This window comes from Larimichthys crocea, chromosome XIII (genome assembly GCF_000972845.2).
Source record: "Larimichthys crocea isolate SSNF chromosome XIII, L_crocea_2.0, whole genome shotgun sequence".
Taxonomy (NCBI): domain Eukaryota; kingdom Metazoa; phylum Chordata; class Actinopteri; family Sciaenidae; genus Larimichthys; species Larimichthys crocea.
This window is the reverse complement of record NC_040023.1, coordinates 44,202,769-44,222,810: the sequence shown is the minus strand read 5'-3', so window position 1 is coordinate 44,222,810 and position 20,042 is coordinate 44,202,769. Positions and strand designations below refer to the sequence as shown.

Below are 20,042 nucleotides of genomic sequence, written 5' to 3'. Positions count from 1 at the left end.
GATTTGTTTTCTACAATTTCCCTGAAACCAGAGTGATTCAGACTCAACAAGCCACGATGAGAAAGCTGACGTGAAGTCCAGACATGTTGCTAGGTTTGTGTGTGTGTGTGTGTGTGTGTCATCATTTTAATGCTGACATCATCAGTTGCATTTTAACTTTTGGGGGCTTTTTGGGGCTGTAAAGGAAGTCTGTTTTTGGACTTTAAAGTCTAATTTGACAAGTCAAATGATTAAGAACAAGCATGAAACCTGTCCAGACAGTTATAGTCTAGAATATTAAACAACTTGTCTTGATTTTGACTCCTTTTCTTAAATCTAAAAACTCAGTAACTCAGTAAAAACTCAATCTGTCTAACTCACCTAATCTTCACATTTCTTCAGATGTTTGAAACATTTTGTCCCTGAGTTTGTTCCTAACTTTCCTGGGCTTTTAGACTTCCTGTGATCCTTGGTTAGGAAAAACCCAAATTCTGTTCTCCCGCTTTACAAGATTAGATTGTTGTGACTGAAAATGTACAGGCCCAGACACTCGACATATCCTTCTCACTCATTGCGCCTCAGGTCAGCATCCCGGAATTAAAGAATCAGTGAGTGACCTTGAAGTCAGTTCCTCCTCAATCCATGCCAAATACACAAATAAATGAAGTACAAGAGTCACATGCGGCATGAGAATTAAAGCTCGTACATAAGTATCTTTAGCCCCGTCGATGCACTTAAACATGAAAGGTGATTGTGTTTGACAGAGTTTAAGTTAAGGACAAGCAGAGGAAGGGTGTCAGCGCCGTAACTCAAGTGGAGCTTTCCAGATGTTATGCAAAGGATGTGAGTTCATTCTTCTACAGTCCAAGACAATCTTTCTAAACACAAAACAGCCCCAGTGTCAACAAGATACCTTTGTCTATCGGGCATGAGAACACACACACAAACACACAAACATAATAAAAGGGACCGTTGTGTGGGAAGTATATAAGTCACTTCAGTCATATAACCTTGTTATTTTTATTATGTTGCATAATTTATACATATGTGTATTTTCTTGTATATGATAACTATTTGTGGAATGTCTCTTGATGCCACTATGTTTGTCTGACAGCTTTAGTTTGTGTACACCTTTGGATACAAAATGAACGAGGAGCTCATAAAATGTGTTCTGTTATAAATGAAACTGCCCTTGTATGTTCACGAATAAAGTGCAGCTTTCAGTCATATCAATGGTCATGAATCAATTAGTTGACTGAATTTGCAGCTAATCTACATAAAAACATTTCATGGCTCCAGCTTCACAAATGTGAAGATTTGCTGCTTTTCTTTTCAATTATTTTGATATATTTTAAATCATTTTATGGATATTGTGATGGTGTCACTTTGGGTTCTGTGTCAGCATTTCTGATTGTTTTCAGAATTGTTACAAACCAAAGAACCAACTTATTATACAACAGTTTAAAATAAGCTCCACCTCAATTAACTACAGCAGTAAAATCCTGCCTTTACATTAATGCATGTGTCATAATAACCTAATGATATAATAAGAGTTACTTATACTTTTGATATTTTAGGTATATTTTCCTGATTTACTCAAGTAGGATTTCCAACGCAGGAGTTTTACTTCACTTACTGTTTTACAGTGTGGCTTTAGTACTTTTACACCCCCATTTTCAAAAAGGTTTGGCATGCTGTGTAAATAGAAACTAAATGTGATGATGTGCAAAACATTGAAAGTCCATATTTATTTTAAGATAGCACAAAGACAAATGTTATGCTTATGCTTATGTAATGCTTATCAAATATTAAACATTTTAATTTTTATTGTTTCCAGGAAATGGTTTGCCAATTTTGAATCTGATGCCAGCAACACATTTAAAAAAAGTGTCATGTTCACCAACATCACTCTGCACTGTGAGGACACTTTGCTGTAATCTTGAAAGTGAAATGTTGTTCCATTTATGCTTAAAGTTGGATTTCAGCTGCTCAACTGTTCACTTCTTTTAACATTTCACAACTTTTCCAGTCTTCTGTTGCCACTGTCCCAAGTCTAAAAACAACATTTCTCAATTTGGAACATCTGATATGTTGTCTTTTTTTAATTCAATATGAGGTTTCTTTTCACATTTCACACATTTTCACACATTTTTTTTACAAACAGGTTTGCACTTCAAATCAAATCAAATCAATTTTATTTGTATGGCCCAAAGTCACAAAGTACATTTGCCTCAGAGGGCTTTACAATCTGTACAGGGAGTGACACCCTCTGTCCTTAGACCCTCGGTTCGAGTGAGGAAAAACTTGCCCACAAAAAACCTTTAACAGGGAAAAAAGGTGGAAGAAACCTCAGGAAGAGCCACAGAGGAGGGATCCCTCTCCCAGGACGGACAGACGTGCAATGGATGTCACGTGTACAGGACAAATCAACACAACCATATTGTACAATTAAAATGACTTGAGTAAAGGATCGGAATACTCCACCACTCTTGACATTACAAGAAACGTCCTAACTGGAGGACGACAACACTAAACGTCACAGCTCCAGTTCATTCTTTGTTTTTCCGTCCTTCACTGCCGGTTAATTCTCAGCAGGCTTCTCACTATCATTCTCCTTCCTGAACAGTTTCCTAATTTGCTCTCTGTTGATGTAAGGTTTGCCTCCTACGACTGTGGGCAAGAGACGAAAGATCCCGACCTTTCCTCTCCAGTGGAATACCTCCCTTTCAATCCTGTTTGGCCCCAGGCTAATAGAGTGTTATTTCAGATGGTGTGCCTCATACACACTGTTAATGTTTATGCTTGTATGTTCTTTATACTGTCCAGCTCCTACCTTCTGAAAAAATGCTGAGATCTACTTGCAGAATGACTTTAATATTTTGTCCAATAGTTAATAAGTTGCCAGCTCTATTATGAATCATTAAAAACATCAATAAGCATCAAATTAAGATGTCTGAGATAAAACAGGGAGGTGGAGATCTGCCTCACTCCCTGCAGTCATCCAAACAAAGTGATGGAGATGCCTGCAGATCACAAGCACTGCACCTGTAAGTCAATCCGGAGCAGATGTGATCTTTTCTCTCTCTCTGGCTGTGAGAAAATGATCCTTTCAGAGTACATCTATCATGCACACAGAGAATATCCAGTGTTTTGAACACACGTTAAGAGAAGACTAGAGCAGGATGGACTGCAGAGCATTCACAGCATATATGCAGCAGCATGGCTTTACTTTTATAGTCAACAGTTAAACAGTACTAACCAGCATGTTTTATCAAAGTAGTATCAAATGCCATCATACTGGTGAAAAGTAATATCTATGTCTATGTCTATCTATATCCATGTTGACATTCATCACATTCAAGTCATAGATTTTCACACATTTGGTGAGTTTGTGGCACACAGTGAACGCAACACATTAAAGCACAAGTTCATTTAGGTAAATACATCTCATGAGCACAATATACTAAAATAATGTCAATGTTAGAACTAGATTTGATGCAGTGCCTCTCTCCAGATAGGGCATTACTTTACTTTTAGTGTTACATATAGTCAACTTTGTCCAGTTGGCTTGATTCAATGGCAAGTTGCTTCTTCTTTACTGGATTGGAATGAGTTAAGTGTTAAGCGCGTAAAGGAAATTGCAGCTCTTCTAACTGACTCAGTGAAATTTCTTAGAGGCATTAAAAACGTGGCCAATGACACACTAATACAACCCTGCACTGGTGACCTTTCCTTACTGCCCACTGTGATATCCTTACCCACTTGGCATCTCCCCAAAAGTTTAAATACTGTATCCTCGACTACTGCCGGCACCATTGTCCACGCAGAAGGGAACGAGACTGTGGGCCCACCTGTTTTTGCTGTTTTGGCTATTAGGTCCAATCAGTGACATCCGTACTCACTTTCCTGTCATGGGAAAGTGGTCGTTGCCTCTGGAACAATCCCCCAGACAGACAGAACCTTGACCAGTGGCCAAAGGGTAGGATGCTGTTTTTATTTTTTATTTTTCAGTTTCTCAGTGTGCGTACAGCTGCCAGCACATGTGCAATGGGAAATGTTCGACCACCCAAAAAGGAAGAAGGGATACATTTCCTCACTGACCTCCCTGCATGATGCTTTTAATGCTGCTAAAAAAGTTCACATTCCTCAAGGAGTCCCTGCCAACACACATCGTACATCATCAGAGTTTACTTCTTGACCTTTAAAATAGGGAATATGCTTTTGCTTTTGCCCTCTGACCAAAATAAGGAAGCGTGAAAGGACTGTGCAAGCCAAAGAAGCTGGAAAAAGTGATTGCATGTGGAATGATTACAGTAATATTCACTAAGTGTGGGAATAAACCGTTAAAGTCAGGAAATCAGCCAGTCAGATTACGGTATGTTCCAATTAGACCACTGTGTGTACAGCATTCCTCACCATTCTCTAATTGATTGAACACTTTCAATGTTGTAATTCAATTGAAACAACTACCACCACTTGACATCCAATAAACTCACAGAAGAAAAAAAAAACATTTTGACAAATTCTCATTTTTATTCAAATCACCACAACAATTCCAAATGAAACCAAATGTATCATGTTGGAGAACAGAGGCACAGAAATTTCATTCTGGCAACACAGTGAAGATAAAGAATAGAAGGAGTAGAACACGCTGTTACTTTTGGTTTTTACGCTCATTGAACTGAGCCTGTCATCCTGCGACGCGTCCCACAGGAGGGCTGAAGGGACCCCATCATGCCTCCTTGACGTACGTCCTCACTGCGACCACGTCTCCCATTCTGCATTTCTGTGGGAAGACGGAGATAGTAAATTCCTGCAGACATCATGCAGAGGTCATTCTTACATAACTGCAGAGTATTTCAACAGTTAACCTCTCTGGACTGTCTGTGTTTAGTGACTTCATCCTTTATGTGATACATACTCATGCATATTAGGGGATACATTGGGGTTTTGATGTTATAGTACGTTTCCCCTTGTTTCACAAGAGATTAGGATTCAGACCAGTGGTGGGACTAAATAATACATTTGCACTAGCAGCATATTTATTGCAATTTAATCATCAAATAAACATGAAAAGAGGATGTGACTTTAAAAAAAAGTGGTAAAAAGGCAAGGATGCTAATGTGGAGTGATGAGGGACTTCTGCACAAATCAAATTTAAAAGTGACAGAGGCAGTTGCTAGGTTACTACAAAGTTTTGTTTCCTAGAAAAGAAAAAGTCAAACAAAGATGCTTACCGCTACCAGTTTCCCATCTGCGATCTCCCTCTCGATATTCGTCTCTTTGCCGTCCCAGCTCTGTTTCTGCACAAGTTTACCGTTTTCCAGAGACACCACGCTCTGCAGGGGCAACACAACAGGCACAAGCCGTTAACGTCCCGCACAAAAACACCCCCAGGATGTCATTTATTTACGTGTTTTATTTTATTTTATCTAGACCACACTAACCGTGGTCTTCCTGTCATCTGCGGTCGTCTCTTCGAACGGCTCGTTGAGCTTGAACTTGATTTCAGTAGTTTTGAAGGTGCTCTGAGACTTCATGGATACAGTCCCCTGCTCGTCCATGGTCACTATCAAGTTGGGTTTGGTCCGATTGCCCACCTGCCGGGTCGCAAATCCCACACCTGCAGGGCGGGAGGGTAAGATCACCAAAATGCATGAATTATAACACCATTTAATGTGTAATTAATGCATTTAATGAATCAAATAATCATTATTTCTATCAGATAACTTCAAATCAAGGCAGATCACCCCTATAACACAGTATATCCAACATGCAATCAGTCAGTCAATCAGTCTCGATGTTCATTTTTAAAAAGTCAGCATCAACTGGAGTAAATTCACAATTAGCACTAATAAGGTCATGATAATGAACTCTCGGTCCTACCAATAGCTCTCATGTAGTCATCAAAGTTATCGCTGGTGACCATCTTCCACGTGCCAACAAACTTATCAACCATGTTTGCAGTTTGTGATGTGATATCCTCAACAACGAGCAGTGTCCTCACTCCGGATTCAACTCTCCTTTACTGTGGGAACAGACTCCTATTTAAAGGGCCAGACGGACATCCACAGAGGCAGGACGAACCAATCACAGCCCGCTGCGACACATTAAAATCCCGCCCCTGTGGCTCCTAGCATCTGTAACTAAACATTTACTCGTGCAGAATGCTGTGACATCTTCATGTTTTTATTGTTTATGCTCTGACATAAATGGATATCTGCCAGCTCTCTGTATTATAAAATATCAGCATGTTGCCATTTTAACAAAGGCAAACAATGTTAGCATGCAGCAACAACATATCCCATCAGCCTTAAGCCAGTGGTACACTGTCAAAGCCTCATGGGAGATGTAGTAGTGGGGTGAATGCTAACTATTAATACATTTTATTATTTTAAAAAAATGCCTGGGGCTATGAATGGCTGCCAATGGCTTTATTAATTATTAATATACATTTTAAATGATGCTTATCGATCAGTTATAAGATATTAAACACATTTGGGTTGCCAGGTTGGGGAAAATCCCTTTTGGACTTATTTCTACACATGGGCTGCAGACACTGGAGTCATATATTAACTTATTATCATTTGCAACTGCAGGCACAGACAAACTATTTATTCCCAGGTTAATGATTTATTAAATAATAAATAATATTGCAGACTTAATGGCTTGTTAGAAAGTGAAAAAAAAAACCATTAGAATTTAACAATGGATTAGTAACATTTATAACTATTCATGTACAATTATTAATGGCTTGGAAGTGATCTATAAGACACAAATCAATTATTAACTAATTAAGCTATTAGTTACATCTTAGAAAACATTTCACAGAGGCTGATTCACGAGGCTGTGTTCAAATGATTTAGCTCGGAATTAGCATCCATGAAGAAAACCATTAAGTTTACAGTTGCTAATGGAGCAGAGGGTAGCTAACGGAGAGGATAGGATTTCCGTTATCTCTGACTGGGTGAAAGGTTTTTTCTCTTTTCACTGAGGCTGCATCTGAAACTCTGTGCCAAATTACATTTAAGCCTGCTGTGTCAAAGGTTGGAGCTTGCATAATGTTCTCTCAAATGCTGGAATGGTCTCTTTTATCAGGAAAATAGCACATTATGCAAGGGCACGCCATGACCTACCTACTGATCACAACATGTTTTTAGCAGCTGAAGCATTTCAATTGATGTTTTTAATACAGATGAAATAAGCAAAGCTGATGGGGCTGATGTTAAAACTATTTATAACAAGAGTGCAATGCTTTTTCAGTGTGACAGTAAAGCCCATGTTGATGCAGAGAACATTAAATTAAATAGTGGACATATTAGGAACGTGATTGAAGAGGACTCAATATGTGCCTGACATCACATCATAAACACAGCAGAGCAGAGGTCACTTCACACCAGAACCAACACATAGAAATGAAATACTTTATTATAAACATCCAAGGACATACTCATACATACAGACATTCAGCAGCACATTTAACACGAGCATCATTATTTCTGTGCTGCAGCCTGTGGATCCTTCGCCGTGCACCGTGACTGAAATGTGCTCAGCATCTCGCTGCTGGTCAAATTTGCCCCCTTCAACACCAGCTTCTCTCCGTCTACTGCAGTGTGAAGGACAAAGACACAATGGGATGACTCATAAAGCCACAATGACTGACTTTCTGTGTGTGGAGCGCAAGGAGGGAAGAGGTGAAAAGTTTACTCTGAGCAATAATCAAGTAACGCACAATAGACAACATCCGCATAATTCTCTGCTGAACTATAGCAGACTTTTTGACTTTTGGTATAGTTGACTCACTGCATGTGATTGAGTGTCATGTCATAACAACTACACAGAATTCCAGAGACTGGGTCAAACAGTCTTGAGTTGAGTATAGTAGGTGTGGTGACAAGTGACATTCACAAATACACCCAAAAGTACACCACAGTGGTTTCACTGGGTCAAGGTTTTTGTTTTGTTTTTATTTTTTTAACATATAGATCACCTCTTGACATGAACATCTCTTATGGGACTATTCACAGAGAACCCATTGCTCTGTAGTTTCTTCGTGCTACTTAAAGACAGTCAATTAAAAGCAAATAGTCAACCCACAGCAAATATGAGGACTTTAATATATCAAAATATAACTGAAGTGTTCTCTGAAAGTTTTAGTATTAGAGTTTTTGTATTATAATTTTCTAACCCTTTGTCATCATTCTGTCATTGTCTCTCTGTCTCTTATCCAAAATGTGTTCACGGTTTCTTTAATATCATCCTTTCTGCAAACAAACAGCATAAGCTGACTTCACACTGCCCCTTAAAGTCTCACTGTTACATATCTGACTGTGGTCAGGTTTATACTTACAGTAAGTAACATCTACTACAGGCTCAGATTTGTCGTGTTTTACCACGGCTACCACCTCGCAGTTCATGTTGGTGGCTCTGACCTTCTCTGAGCCCACCATGGCCAGGAACTCCCTGTGAGGCAAGAAGAGAACGTCACAGATTTACCAGAGAAACAGATGTGAATAGTTTGTTCTCATACTGCATTACAGATTACATAGTAGAATGGTTGCTCACACATGGTGCTTACATTATGTGTCATACAACACTAAAAGCATTTATATCACGAGGTTAAAGAACCTACACACACATGCTCCACAGGCACGGGTGTTTTAGTTCTGAGGACTGTGGGTGGGTGAGGTTAATTATTTTTGGTTAATGAAGTTTGTATGTAAGTGTGTAATTAATCTGAGCAGTCCAATTAGAATGAAGTGAAAACATCTGTGTGTGTGTGCAGGATTAACTCTAACAGGAGCATTTAAAACAGCAGCCATATCTACATGAAATAACAGATAAACACAGGTGTTATCCATAATACTGATTAAGGTTCCGTTCCATTCAGGTCACACAGAATCAGGGAGCTGCTGTGGTGCATGTTGTGCTCACTGGAAAATCTCTGCTGCACTAAATGGAACTGAACCTTAATTAGTATCATTGGAAACACCTGTGTTGACCCTGCTACTAACTATTTCAGACCAAACATTGAAGACTACAGTTCACATAAACCATGTCACATACTGCTTGAACTCTGCAATAAACAAATGTTTTTTTAGATTAAAACATATTTATATATTGACTCATGTATATATGCACATTTATTTCTATATTTCATTATTGTAGGGCTATTTACACAGCCATATTTATTCATTTCAGTGGCATATTTAGATATTTATTGTTCCATATATAGGTCAGTATGCCTTTTCCCTCAGCAGTATAGTAGTATAGCAGGGATGAATACAACATGTACAAATATGTAAAGAAAATAAATAAGAGAAGGTCTGTGTCGTAGATATATAATGTTAGACAATAACAAGTTATTACCTCATAAATACAGCCTTTAGACAGACGACACAGCTCGCTGACCTGCTCAGTCGTTACCGGTCGCCTCTATCCACCGTCAGGTCACACACACACACAGCGACTTCCCGACAAAACAACACATTAAACACACACACACACACACTGACTTCTTACCGTGTGGACCGGACATTAGACTCAAAGGGACAGAACTGCACAGCGATTCTCTTCACAGCCTTCAACACCACGGTCGCCTTTCTGGAAGCCGCCATGTTTTTTCTGATGTTGTGACCTCCGGGTTGTGACGGAGACGTGTGCCGCCGGAGTGAGCCGCTAGAGGGGGGAAGATGATAAAGAACTCTCGGTGTTGGCTCAAACAGCCAAATGGATGGAAGTGAAGCACAGAATATAACTATGTAATATAACTATGTAATATAGGAATAAAAACACAAAATACAACACTAATACAGGCATGGAGACTAACATTATAACAGACGTACTACTATAAAGAATAATAGAGACTACAATAGCAGAAAACAAAGATTAAGAACAAAAAAAGGAAGAGAAAGTATGTATGCTATTCAAACCCATCATCTCACTGTTCACAGATCTGCTTTATTTAAGCCACTGGTTCTCAACCTGTGGTGCAGGCCACTGCAGGTGGGGTGTGGGTGCCCAGGGGAGCAATATGGAGTGATACTAAGATGAATGACTATGATTAATGCAAGGAAAATAACCACACAAAAGTTTATATCAATGCTATCATGCTGACCTTTTTATCAATAAAGCTATTTCACCCATATCTAACCTGGATCCCTTTTTATTGATTGCCTGCCCGATCATTGTTAATGATTGATAGACAGAGACAGAGAGACACGGCAGAAAAAGTTTGAGAACCACTGGTTTAAGCCATTTAGTATTGAAAACTTTAAAATAATCTATCATCCATCCATTTTCCACAACCGTGTTATCAGGGCCCCAGGGGGCTGGAGCTGATCCTAGCTGATATTGGCTGATAAGCAGGGTACACCCTGGACAAGCTGCCTTTTCATCACAGGACCGCTTTGAAATCAGTGAATGTTTTTATTTCGTATTACATATCTGTGGGCCTTTAAATGAAAAAAAAGAGGACTGACCAAACGTCTCCATTAACTGCTATCATAGTGGCTCCTTTGCTATGTATTATGCAATACGGCCACTTTATTGGCTTCTGACACAATATTACCCAATAAACTATATTTTTATATTTTATCCTCTGCTACTTGCTTTTCTCATTTATATGTGAACCTTTATACCTGTATAGTGACATTAAGTTGTAGGCAGGGATCATGGAATTGTGTTTTTCTTATGAATTAATTTTTTTATAATTTTTTTTAGAAACCTTATTAATCACGTTGAATGTGAAATTAAATTAAATCTATGTATGGAACCCATCCAGGCTGGCATCTGTTGGATCACACACTTGAATTGACAGATGCCAGATTCACTGGAGCGGTGGGCATCAACTCACTGTGCCTGGGAAGCAGATCTTGGGGGGAGGAGGTGCCTTGCTCAATGGCACCTCGGCTGTGGCAGTCTTTTTTGAGCAGTGAGGATCGAACTACAACCTTGGGGTTATTGGACGACCCACTTGAAACCCTTGGAAACGGTTGATTTGCATCATCTATCTGCTCTTCGAGAGTTGTTGTACTAACATTTGTGAGGCAAGGTGTGAAATCTGTTGCCTGCAATGCATTATGTGTAAAAGCATGTTGGAAATGTATGTATTTCCAATATGGGGTCTAGAGAAGGTGTTGTCTGTAGTGAGAGCTGCTGCTTTTGGGTTGTTGAGTAGACAGGTGTCACATTCCTGCTCTCTCCTATACTGTCAGGTGTAAGCACACAGTGATAGTTTAATATCAGCACTAGTAGTTATATTAACAGCCTTTATATAAAAATGCAACACAGTCAGAGGCATATAAACAGCAACATCTCATTCACAATGACATGACGAAACTCATTAAAGCAAACTCAAGGCAAACCGATTGCGACACCTTCCTGTAATCATCTGACAAACAATGTCATAGAGCTGAATTAGGTTAGGGAAGGGATGAGCAGGGGGGGGGGGGGGGGGGGGGGGGGGGGGGGGGGGGGTCTGTCAGGCACTAAGTCAATAAAGGAGGTGCTGCTCTCCAAATAGACAATCACACAGACACATCTCATAATCAAATAGAAGAGGAGGGGAGATGGTCCCCGGCTAACTGCTGCTTCCTGCACTCAGCAGATGAAGAAAGGTCAAAAGCCTGTCAAGGTATACAAACATGTCAGAAATGGAAGTGCATTTGAATTTTGTTTGCGTTGGCACTTCAGTCAAATGTAATCAAGGCATGAATTGATTCTGTGAGATAAGTAAGTGTCTGTTTAATGGAGGAGCATGCAGCATCAAATCACACCAAAACTTGCTGCAAAGGGAAGCTTGTCAAATTTGATTCCCACAGTGGAGAGTATAAACATGTGTGTATGTGTGTGCATCTATATATTTAGTTTTAGTGATCAGATATTTCTCTCTCTCGTGAATTGACTTGTTTTTGAAAGGTCTTCTAAAAAGAGAGAGAAAACTTACTTCACACCTCGTCTACCCATTTTGTAAAAGCTTGCATTTGCACTTCCCTTTTGCCTCTGGTCACTATAGCTGTGTATTTATAGCCATCCTCTTTTTCAGGGCGTGTGAAGAACAAACGTGTTATTCTCAGATCAGCACAACCGAGCTCGTACAATTTATCCTAACTTCAACATGCCTCAAGTCTCTTTCCTGAACGGGGTGACAATCCGACCAAGCCTATGACGGGTTGGACAGTGCAGGCACGGGGGGCTCTAAATTTAGATATACCGCTACTCAGAGGCAGAAGCATTTCCTATACACACCCCACGCCCACACCAACACACACACACAGATACTTACTGAGTAGTTAAACTGTAAGACCAGCAATGAGAAAGCAGGGAAGAGGGAGCTCAAAAACAATGAATGCTCAAGGGGACTGTTGACCTCAAAGAAAACAGAGGTATTGTCTCGGTGCAGGATTTCATCTATCAAGTTCACTGCCAGAGCACAATAATATGTTATGAAATCATTTTATTATGAAACCATCTTTTAAGGAAACACCAGTGTTTAGGATGTTCTGCTTGAGTCCTAATCTAATTAGAAACGCTGAGCTGCTCTTCAGTGAACGCATTGGGAAGGAGTGTAATAATGTACGTCAGAACACTCAAACACAAGAGGTTTCTTGGGAAATACCAGGCCATTTACTGTTGGAGGAAAGGTATTTTCCCCTGGAGAATAATACACAGTGTGCAAGGAAACACTTTGGTAGCACTGTATTCATTACACTGGTCACTATTCATGTTCTGTGTCCCAGAGGAACTCCCAGAAGTCCTCATGGTGTCCCCCGGGAGTGTGATGAACATAAATTCACAGTATCACTGACTAAGACTGACGGGAATAGAACAAAAGTGCAGTTTAACTTGTCTCACTTGTTTTATGACTCTGTTTATAAGTGGAATATAAGTAAACATGTTATTCATAAATTGTGGAATCATAAAAAAAAAAAATCTGTTCTGTCTCAGTAAACAACGAGCCTCAGCGATGTTTTAACTTTTTTTTTTAGAGAGATTCATGAGATGTTTTTATAGTTATTATACAGTACAGTATACTAACATTAGTGAGAAAATTGATTCAGTCATGTCCATTTTATTACTGTAACATACTGTAGCCTCAAAATTCTGCTTTAACATCTTTGTTATTACTATACTTTTGATATTATTCTTACATTCAACATTTTATACTTTCATATTGTTATCTGCTGATGTAGTGAACATTATGTGTTTCTTACAGTCATTCATTGTCTTTGTATTTTGTCAAATGGTTCTTTATTTATTATTAGTTTAGGATTCTTATTATTTTTATGCCCCTTTCTTCTCTCTTATCATTTCCCCAAGTTGAGGTAAAGAGAGGTTTATTGAATAAGCCTCCTGTCACATCTCTTTCATTTCTTGTATCTGGTTTAGGCTGTGTTACATGTGTACAAATAAAAGAAACGTATAACTAAACTAAACAATTCACTTACACTTAATATTCATACATCTCCAATACGGATGTCATGATATCAGGTTTTCACTACACAATCATAATGGCCAGAGGAATTCACGATAATGACATTCTGGTGATATTTATGGAAAAACTTTAATTTAATTTACACTCAGCTGTAACACTGGTGACCACTGTTGCCAAGGCGCCATCGGCTAAAGAAAAGAAATGTTCATGATTTAGGAGGTGCTGGGATATTCTCACAGTGTCATCATGCGTGAATATTAATTAATTTCATTAAATATCACAATTATTGTCAATATCAATAGGATATATTGCGACACACATAATATCCAAATACATCCAATATATACTGTTTTTCAATATAAGTTTACTAAAATGTATACTAAATTATGTGTTTCACCGCAAGGGCCAGTGAATGAGCCTCCCCCACATATTCTATATTTCTATCAGACTGCATTAGAAATAACAAGTCAGCTTTCCCATCATTCCTGACCTCTCTCACACTACTAAAAGTTGAATTAAAAACATTTTTCATAAGCCGACCAGCCTGAACTACATTTCCCATGAAGCAATGGTAAGCTCTCGGGCACGCCTCCTCCTCCTCCTCCTCCTCCTCCCCTGCGCAGCAGCGTCCTGCCTGCCTGGCGGAGCTCCGAGCGGAGCAGACGAGATGAGCAGCACCGCGTCTCACACACACGTCCAGAAAATGTGCGCAGGCTGAAGGAGAAGGAGTCTCACCGCTCTCCGTATCCTCCGCAAACACACACATCACTGTCACACGCTTTAACGGAGCTCCGGGAACCTTCAGACAGACTATAAAGACGAAACAGAAGCCGACCACTTTGTGCCGAAAGCAGCCGCCGAATGCTCGTTTTTTACGGATAGTCTTCTCTCTGTGGTAAGAGGAGCTCGTTTCATATCTTCATATGTGAGGGTAAAAGTTTAATGCTGTTCATTATGCTGCACCTGGCGGAGGATATATACACACATATATATATATATGTGTGTGTGTGTGTGTGTGTGTGTGTGTGTGGAGGGTCGCATCGGGAAAGTTCCCTGACAGAGGAGAGGAGTTGTGACTGCGGCAGCCTCAGTGGTCGCAGGGAAAGCCAAATGTGAGAAGCGGTGACAGCCGGAACAGAGACTTGTTGCCTTTTACCATCAACATGTCTCGTTTCCTGTTCATATTAAACAGTGACAGACACGAATATCTGTCTGTATGTCCCCCTGTCTGTATGTCCTCCTGTCTGTATGTCCTCCTGTCTGTCTGTCCTCCTGTCTGTCTGCTCTCGGTGAAGTCTGCTGTCAGTCTGGGCTGCTGCTGCATCAGGTTCATTTCTAATTCTGCCTAAAATAAATCTGGTGACAAGCCTTAATATCCAGTTATTTAAATCTGAGGTCTGAGGTCAAAATATGAATGCTTTCCTATAAATACACATATGTGGTTATGTGTGTTCACCTCATGTATGGGAAAATATGTTTACCTCGTTAAAGCGAGATAAGCCTGTGCTTGTTACGCAAATCAACTTCTCCTAGTGAAAGACTGGTTTAGGCACACATAGATTAACACTGTCCACACTGACTGCACAGCCGTGCATCTTTTTCCTTGAATGCATGCACACATGAACACACCATGTGTGATGCATGATGAAGCACACACACACACACACACACAGTGCTCGACACACACCTTCCTCTGTAATTGTAAATAAGAATTTCATCTCTGCTGACCTGCCAAATAAATAAACACTTCTTTTCACACTCTGTCAGTTCTCCTTGAGTTCTCCCATTCCCCCCTTAACTCTCTCTCTCACACACACATGAACACACACAGCCAAATGCCACCAGTAGACCCCCTCTCCTCTCCTCTCCTCTCCTCTCCTCTCCTCTCCTCCCCCTCTCTCACCCCTCAGTCTGTGCTGATGTTGAATAGGCGCTGTTGGCAGGCCTTCTTCCCTGCAGCAGACTGCCTTTCACAGAAGTTGACATTCACTTCAGCAAACACAATTTGCACTTTGTCTCGGCTTCCCTTTGCCTTCACTGAACTTCCTTGTGTTGTGTGCTTAAACATTAATGAATTTGGTATTTCTCTGACATCCTTTTGATAGGAGCGTGGTAAATAAATACCCGCCGCTCTGCAGAAACTGGCAGCAGGTCGTGGTGTGAATCCTAAATCGGTAATGGAGCTTGAGGTCTCGCACAAAGATCCACACTCTGTGTTTGAGTAAACACAGAAAGAAAATCATTTGAATGATGCCACAAACTCCCAAGTCGCATCTTTGTTTTCACGTCATCGTATTGTGTTTGGAAGAAAGTAGCTGGCAGGCTTATAACACACACACATATCGGTGTCAGTGCTGGATGTCAGTGTTTGAGTAAGTCTCTGTCACTCTCTCAGCAGACAGTGTGTGTGTGTGTGTGTGGCAGTAAATGTGAGAGGACAGCAGCATGGCAGATGCTTTGTGACCGTTTGAACTTCAGAGTATTCGCAGCACGCTGGTATTTAGGTATTTAGATGGAGACAAGGTCAGGTATGTGCAGCTGCTACACATAAGAATGGAGATAAGTGCAGAGTTTAACGAAGCGGACCAACAGGTCCAAAGAGAGTTTGTTTTTTTGGTTGATGGGTCTTTCACACCCGGAAATCGAATGGCTCGCACCTCCCCAGACAGGTTTACATGTTTTTATGGTCGTTCTGTTACGAAGTTTAATCCCTGTTTATTAATGTTACGTGTTGTCCAGTGGGATAGGTGTCATCTCCCATGGTTCCTCTGCAGACACTTTATCTTAAAGGAACAGTTCAACATCTGTGATAGATAGAGAGATAGATAGATGGATGGATGGATCGATGGATAGATACTTTATTGATTCTGAAAGAAATTCAAGCATCCAGTAGCAGCATACTGTAAACACACAATTAATCCTCTAATTGAATGGACTCATGGAACTGTATAGACTTTTGGCAGCTGGAGCCAGCATCCCGTTAGCTTAGCTTAGCATAAAGACCAGAAATAGGTGTGGGTGCGCTCGCCCTGGTTCTGTCTAAAAGTTAAAAATAAATGCCTACCAGCTCCTTTAACACGCTCTGATTGACACATTGTATTGTGTTTATTTAATACATGCAACACTCGTGAGCATGAATGCAACATTTTTACAAGTTGTGACAGGAAGTCACTGCTCCTGGCCAACAAAGAGTCCGGCGTATAAGGGGAACATATGACGTTTATCTTTTTGCACTTCAGTTTTTGTACAGCTTAGACAGAAGTTCTGTGTTAATGAACGAGTTTCACGGGCAGATAAAGCCAGGCCAGCTGTTTCCACCTGTTCTCAGGCTTTATGCTAAGCTAATAACTGTGTCCTGGCTTCACTTTGGTTTTGAACCGACAGATTTGGGTGTGGTAGAAAACAAGAAGGCACATAAGTATTGAAAACCGATCATTTAAGTGTTTGTCAGTTGCTTCCTTTAAGTATTTCACAACAGCAACTATTCACACCTACCTTTTTTAAAACCTCAGCATGCCTGTTCAATCCCTCAGGTTGGTTTTTGAGTCATAGCATCTTGTGGTTAACACACTTTGTAGAATGCAACTTGCATGACCTGAACTGTCCCCTGTTCAGGATGCTGAACAGCTGCCTGTAGTTCAGCGCTCATTAAAACTGCACCTAATGTGTCCGGACTGATGGAGAACACAGTGATGCTGCTATACCGGGCCTGGAGGTCTTGACTCTGAACGGGAGGGCATAATCACACACTGTCTGACCGCTGTGAAAGACTTTCATCATAGGCTGTCAAGATGTGGTTTAGTAGACTACACACATTTCACACTCGCTTAGGCTTCAACAAGCAAAGAACCCCCATCCCCATCATTGGTAGGCAAACAGTGGAGTGTTTGGCTCTTGCACCCCAGGTTTTGCAATTACCCCGCACGCCCTGTTTGACACCCCTGTCTATCTGAGACAAACACCTCGGGGGCATTAGAGGATTGGAGGCGTGTGTTGCTTCGACTACCAAAGACTTTTTGTTAAATGTCAAGCTCATGTGCAGTTTTTGGGAATTGTTTTTCTCTCATTGATTTGCAGTGAAATAGAGGAGCTAGATGTAATTTTCTCTTTAGATGCAGTTCATGCTGTGTTGGTCAAAAGGGGTTTTTCTTTCTTACAGGTTTGAATTAGAATTTTTCTGTTCTCATTATGTTCGAGTTGGCCTCTCCTCTGTCTCATCTTATTACTGTACACAGCTGATGTTGTTTTTATTTTTAGTAAAGGTGTGGGTTCTCACGCTACATGCATGAGGTCTCACTAATAAAGGGGAACTATGGTCACCCAGATGACACACTGTGGGTGCAAAGTGCTTCTGTAGGCTAATATTTATAACTGCAAACTGTTGAAGAAACACCCTTTGTGTGTGTCTGTGCAGCTGTTATGAGCATTAGCATCACATATAGAAGGTTCATGGTTAGGTGGCTTTAAGTCTCCATTCCCATTGCATGAAGCCAACACTGTACATTCAAAGTGATTTGAATTTAAGGCCTCGCCGAGCTGCAGGGCAGCACGTCTGTGGTAAATATTTTTGTGTGATTTAAGGGTTTAATCATCATTAGTCAGATTCAGCCCTGCAGTGGCGCTCTTTTATCTTTCAATCAGGACATTTGCAATGTGAAGTCTGTCATTTGAGGATGGAGAAATTATGGTTGTACATATTCACTCCAATCTGAATCAGGGTACAGCTTGTCTCTTCGGCTCGTAAAGATTAGATGGTCCAGAGTGACAAATGGGACAGAGGAACATGGATTCAGTCAGAGAGTGAGGTAAAGGATTGAGCAAGGGGAATAAAAAGCAATTAACAGAGGGTCTGACAGGAGAGGAGAATAAAAAACGAGACGACAATTCTAATAATAAAAAGAGGATATCGATCTACAGTGCATCAGCCGGTGGTGCTCCTCTCCATCTCCTCAACGCTATTGACCCTTGCACAATTGATTTTTCATAGATTTTTGTTCTGTACAGTATAAAGGGCACTTGTTATGCTTTTTGAAATCCCATTTGTGGTAGTTGTTAGAGCCTCTTCTTCTTCTAAAGGGACGCAAGTCTTCAAAGGAGTTTATGGACGTTCAGCTGGTTCAGCGAGGATGGATGGATGGATGGAAAATGTCTGTTTCACACAACTGTACAATGAGGAAATGCTCCACCTAACAGCTTATTCAAAAGAACGGGAACTCCCTAAAGTTGGGCTGAGCTAAAATGTTACATCAGTTGATGGATGATAAATCGAAAGCGCTCAATCATTACACACTTTTAATGGCTTCATCACTCTTGATGGTTTGCACTGTCAGGTCAGATTCCTTTTATTACTCTGTTCTCTGTCTGCGATTGCAGCACATAAAAAAGTGATGCGCCTTTAAAAAAAAAAAAGCCATATGCTTGTTGCATCATTTTTTTTCAACCACACATTGAAGTGTGAAAGTGTTTACATGCTTTACCTCTAAAAGCAAGAGGCAGCACCTTTGAGGCAACAAACAGCTGAGCTCATTACGAAACCATACCAAGCTCAGGAATGCCAAATATCACGTGTGTGTGTCTACGTCTTCGTAAGCGACATGTCACACATTGTTAAAGCCAGACTTGTTTGTCTTGACGTACAGTAGTTGGATTCCTGCCTGATCCTGCCCAGAAACACTCACACACACACACACACACACACACACACACACACACACACTTAGCAGCCAAAATACACAGTGCTAACAGCATACACCCACAGGTTACTCACACACACACACACAAACACACTCGCATAACTTAGATACAGTCTATCCAAACTCAAACTCAAAGTTCAAACACACTCACCTGAACATCAGTTTCCCCTCACACACTCCATGTTTGCTTCTTTCATGCATTCACACTGTTATCAACTCGAGGTGGACCTTAGCAATTTTCTCAAGGATAACAGGTTGTTTGAGCGTTTGTGTCGGACGGTTCTGCAGCTCTGTGTTTGTGTTCAGACTCTATCTGGGCTACAGTGCAGGAACAGACCTCAGCTCTGTCCTGCTGCGTGACAGAGCGACAGAGCGAGAGAGAGAGACAGACAGCGAGGGTTTGTGGGAGAGTGTGGCGTGTTCAAGGCGAGTAAACACTGCGGATGCGATTAACTTGGATCGCCTTGCGGAAGCTCTGATGGGAAATCAGAGTCCCTCTTCCCTGGGGTTGTGGGTAACACAAGTCGTTATGCATTCACCTCCCTGATGTTAGAAACTACTTCGAGAGTGGACGTGGAATTCGTTATATTCTGGTGTCTATTCAGAGCTTTTAACTGGATCGCATGGTCTTCATCAGTGAATACAGTCTGCTCACTACTATTCCCGAGCTCAAGACTGACTGTAATGCTTAAATGGATAGTTTCTTTGGGAGTCTGATGAGAAGATTGATACCACTCTTGCATGTGTGTGCTAAATATGAAGGTACAGCCACAAGACGCTTAGTTTAGCTTCGCATGAAGACTGTAAACAGGTGGAAAGAGCTATGCTGGCTCTGTCCACATATCAGCATCTTACTAGCATCTCTTAAGCCAGACCCAGGCTAGCTATTTCAGCTGTTTTCAATCTATATATACTTGACTAGGCTAAGTGCTATC

General features: G+C 40.7%; 3 protein-coding genes across 3 annotated transcripts in view; 1 reads left to right on the top strand and 2 right to left on the bottom strand.

Annotated features, from left to right (window-relative positions):
* Positions 1–4,490: 4,490 nt before the first annotated feature.
* On the bottom strand, positions 4,491–6,023 carry fabp4a (fatty acid binding protein 4a). Its single transcript, XM_010734989.3, has 4 exons — positions 5,866–6,023; positions 5,427–5,602; positions 5,217–5,318; positions 4,491–4,765 (listed from the first exon to the last, which is right to left on the bottom strand). Exons 1-4 carry the CDS (start codon positions 5,936–5,938, stop codon positions 4,712–4,714), a joined length of 405 nt encoding a protein of 134 aa, XP_010733291.1. The 5' UTR covers positions 5,939–6,023; the 3' UTR covers positions 4,491–4,711.
* A 1,366-nt stretch (positions 6,024–7,389) lies between these two features.
* Positions 7,390–11,961, bottom strand: mrpl53 (mitochondrial ribosomal protein L53). The gene is made up of 4 exons (XM_010734988.3): positions 11,927–11,961; positions 9,502–9,657; positions 8,330–8,442; positions 7,390–7,585 (listed from the first exon to the last, which is right to left on the bottom strand). The coding sequence occupies exons 1-4, from the start codon at positions 11,944–11,946 to the stop codon at positions 7,473–7,475; spliced, it is 402 nt and encodes a 133-aa protein (XP_010733290.2). The 5' UTR covers positions 11,947–11,961; the 3' UTR covers positions 7,390–7,472.
* Positions 11,962–14,034: 2,073 nt separating this feature from the next.
* pag1 (phosphoprotein membrane anchor with glycosphingolipid microdomains 1) overlaps positions 14,035–20,042 on the top strand; it is a 54,513-nt gene continuing 48,505 nt past the window's right edge. The window contains exon 1 of the mRNA XM_010734987.3: positions 14,035–14,309. The gene's annotated coding sequence lies outside the window, so the exon portion shown is untranslated. The remainder of the gene's footprint in view (positions 14,310–20,042) is intronic.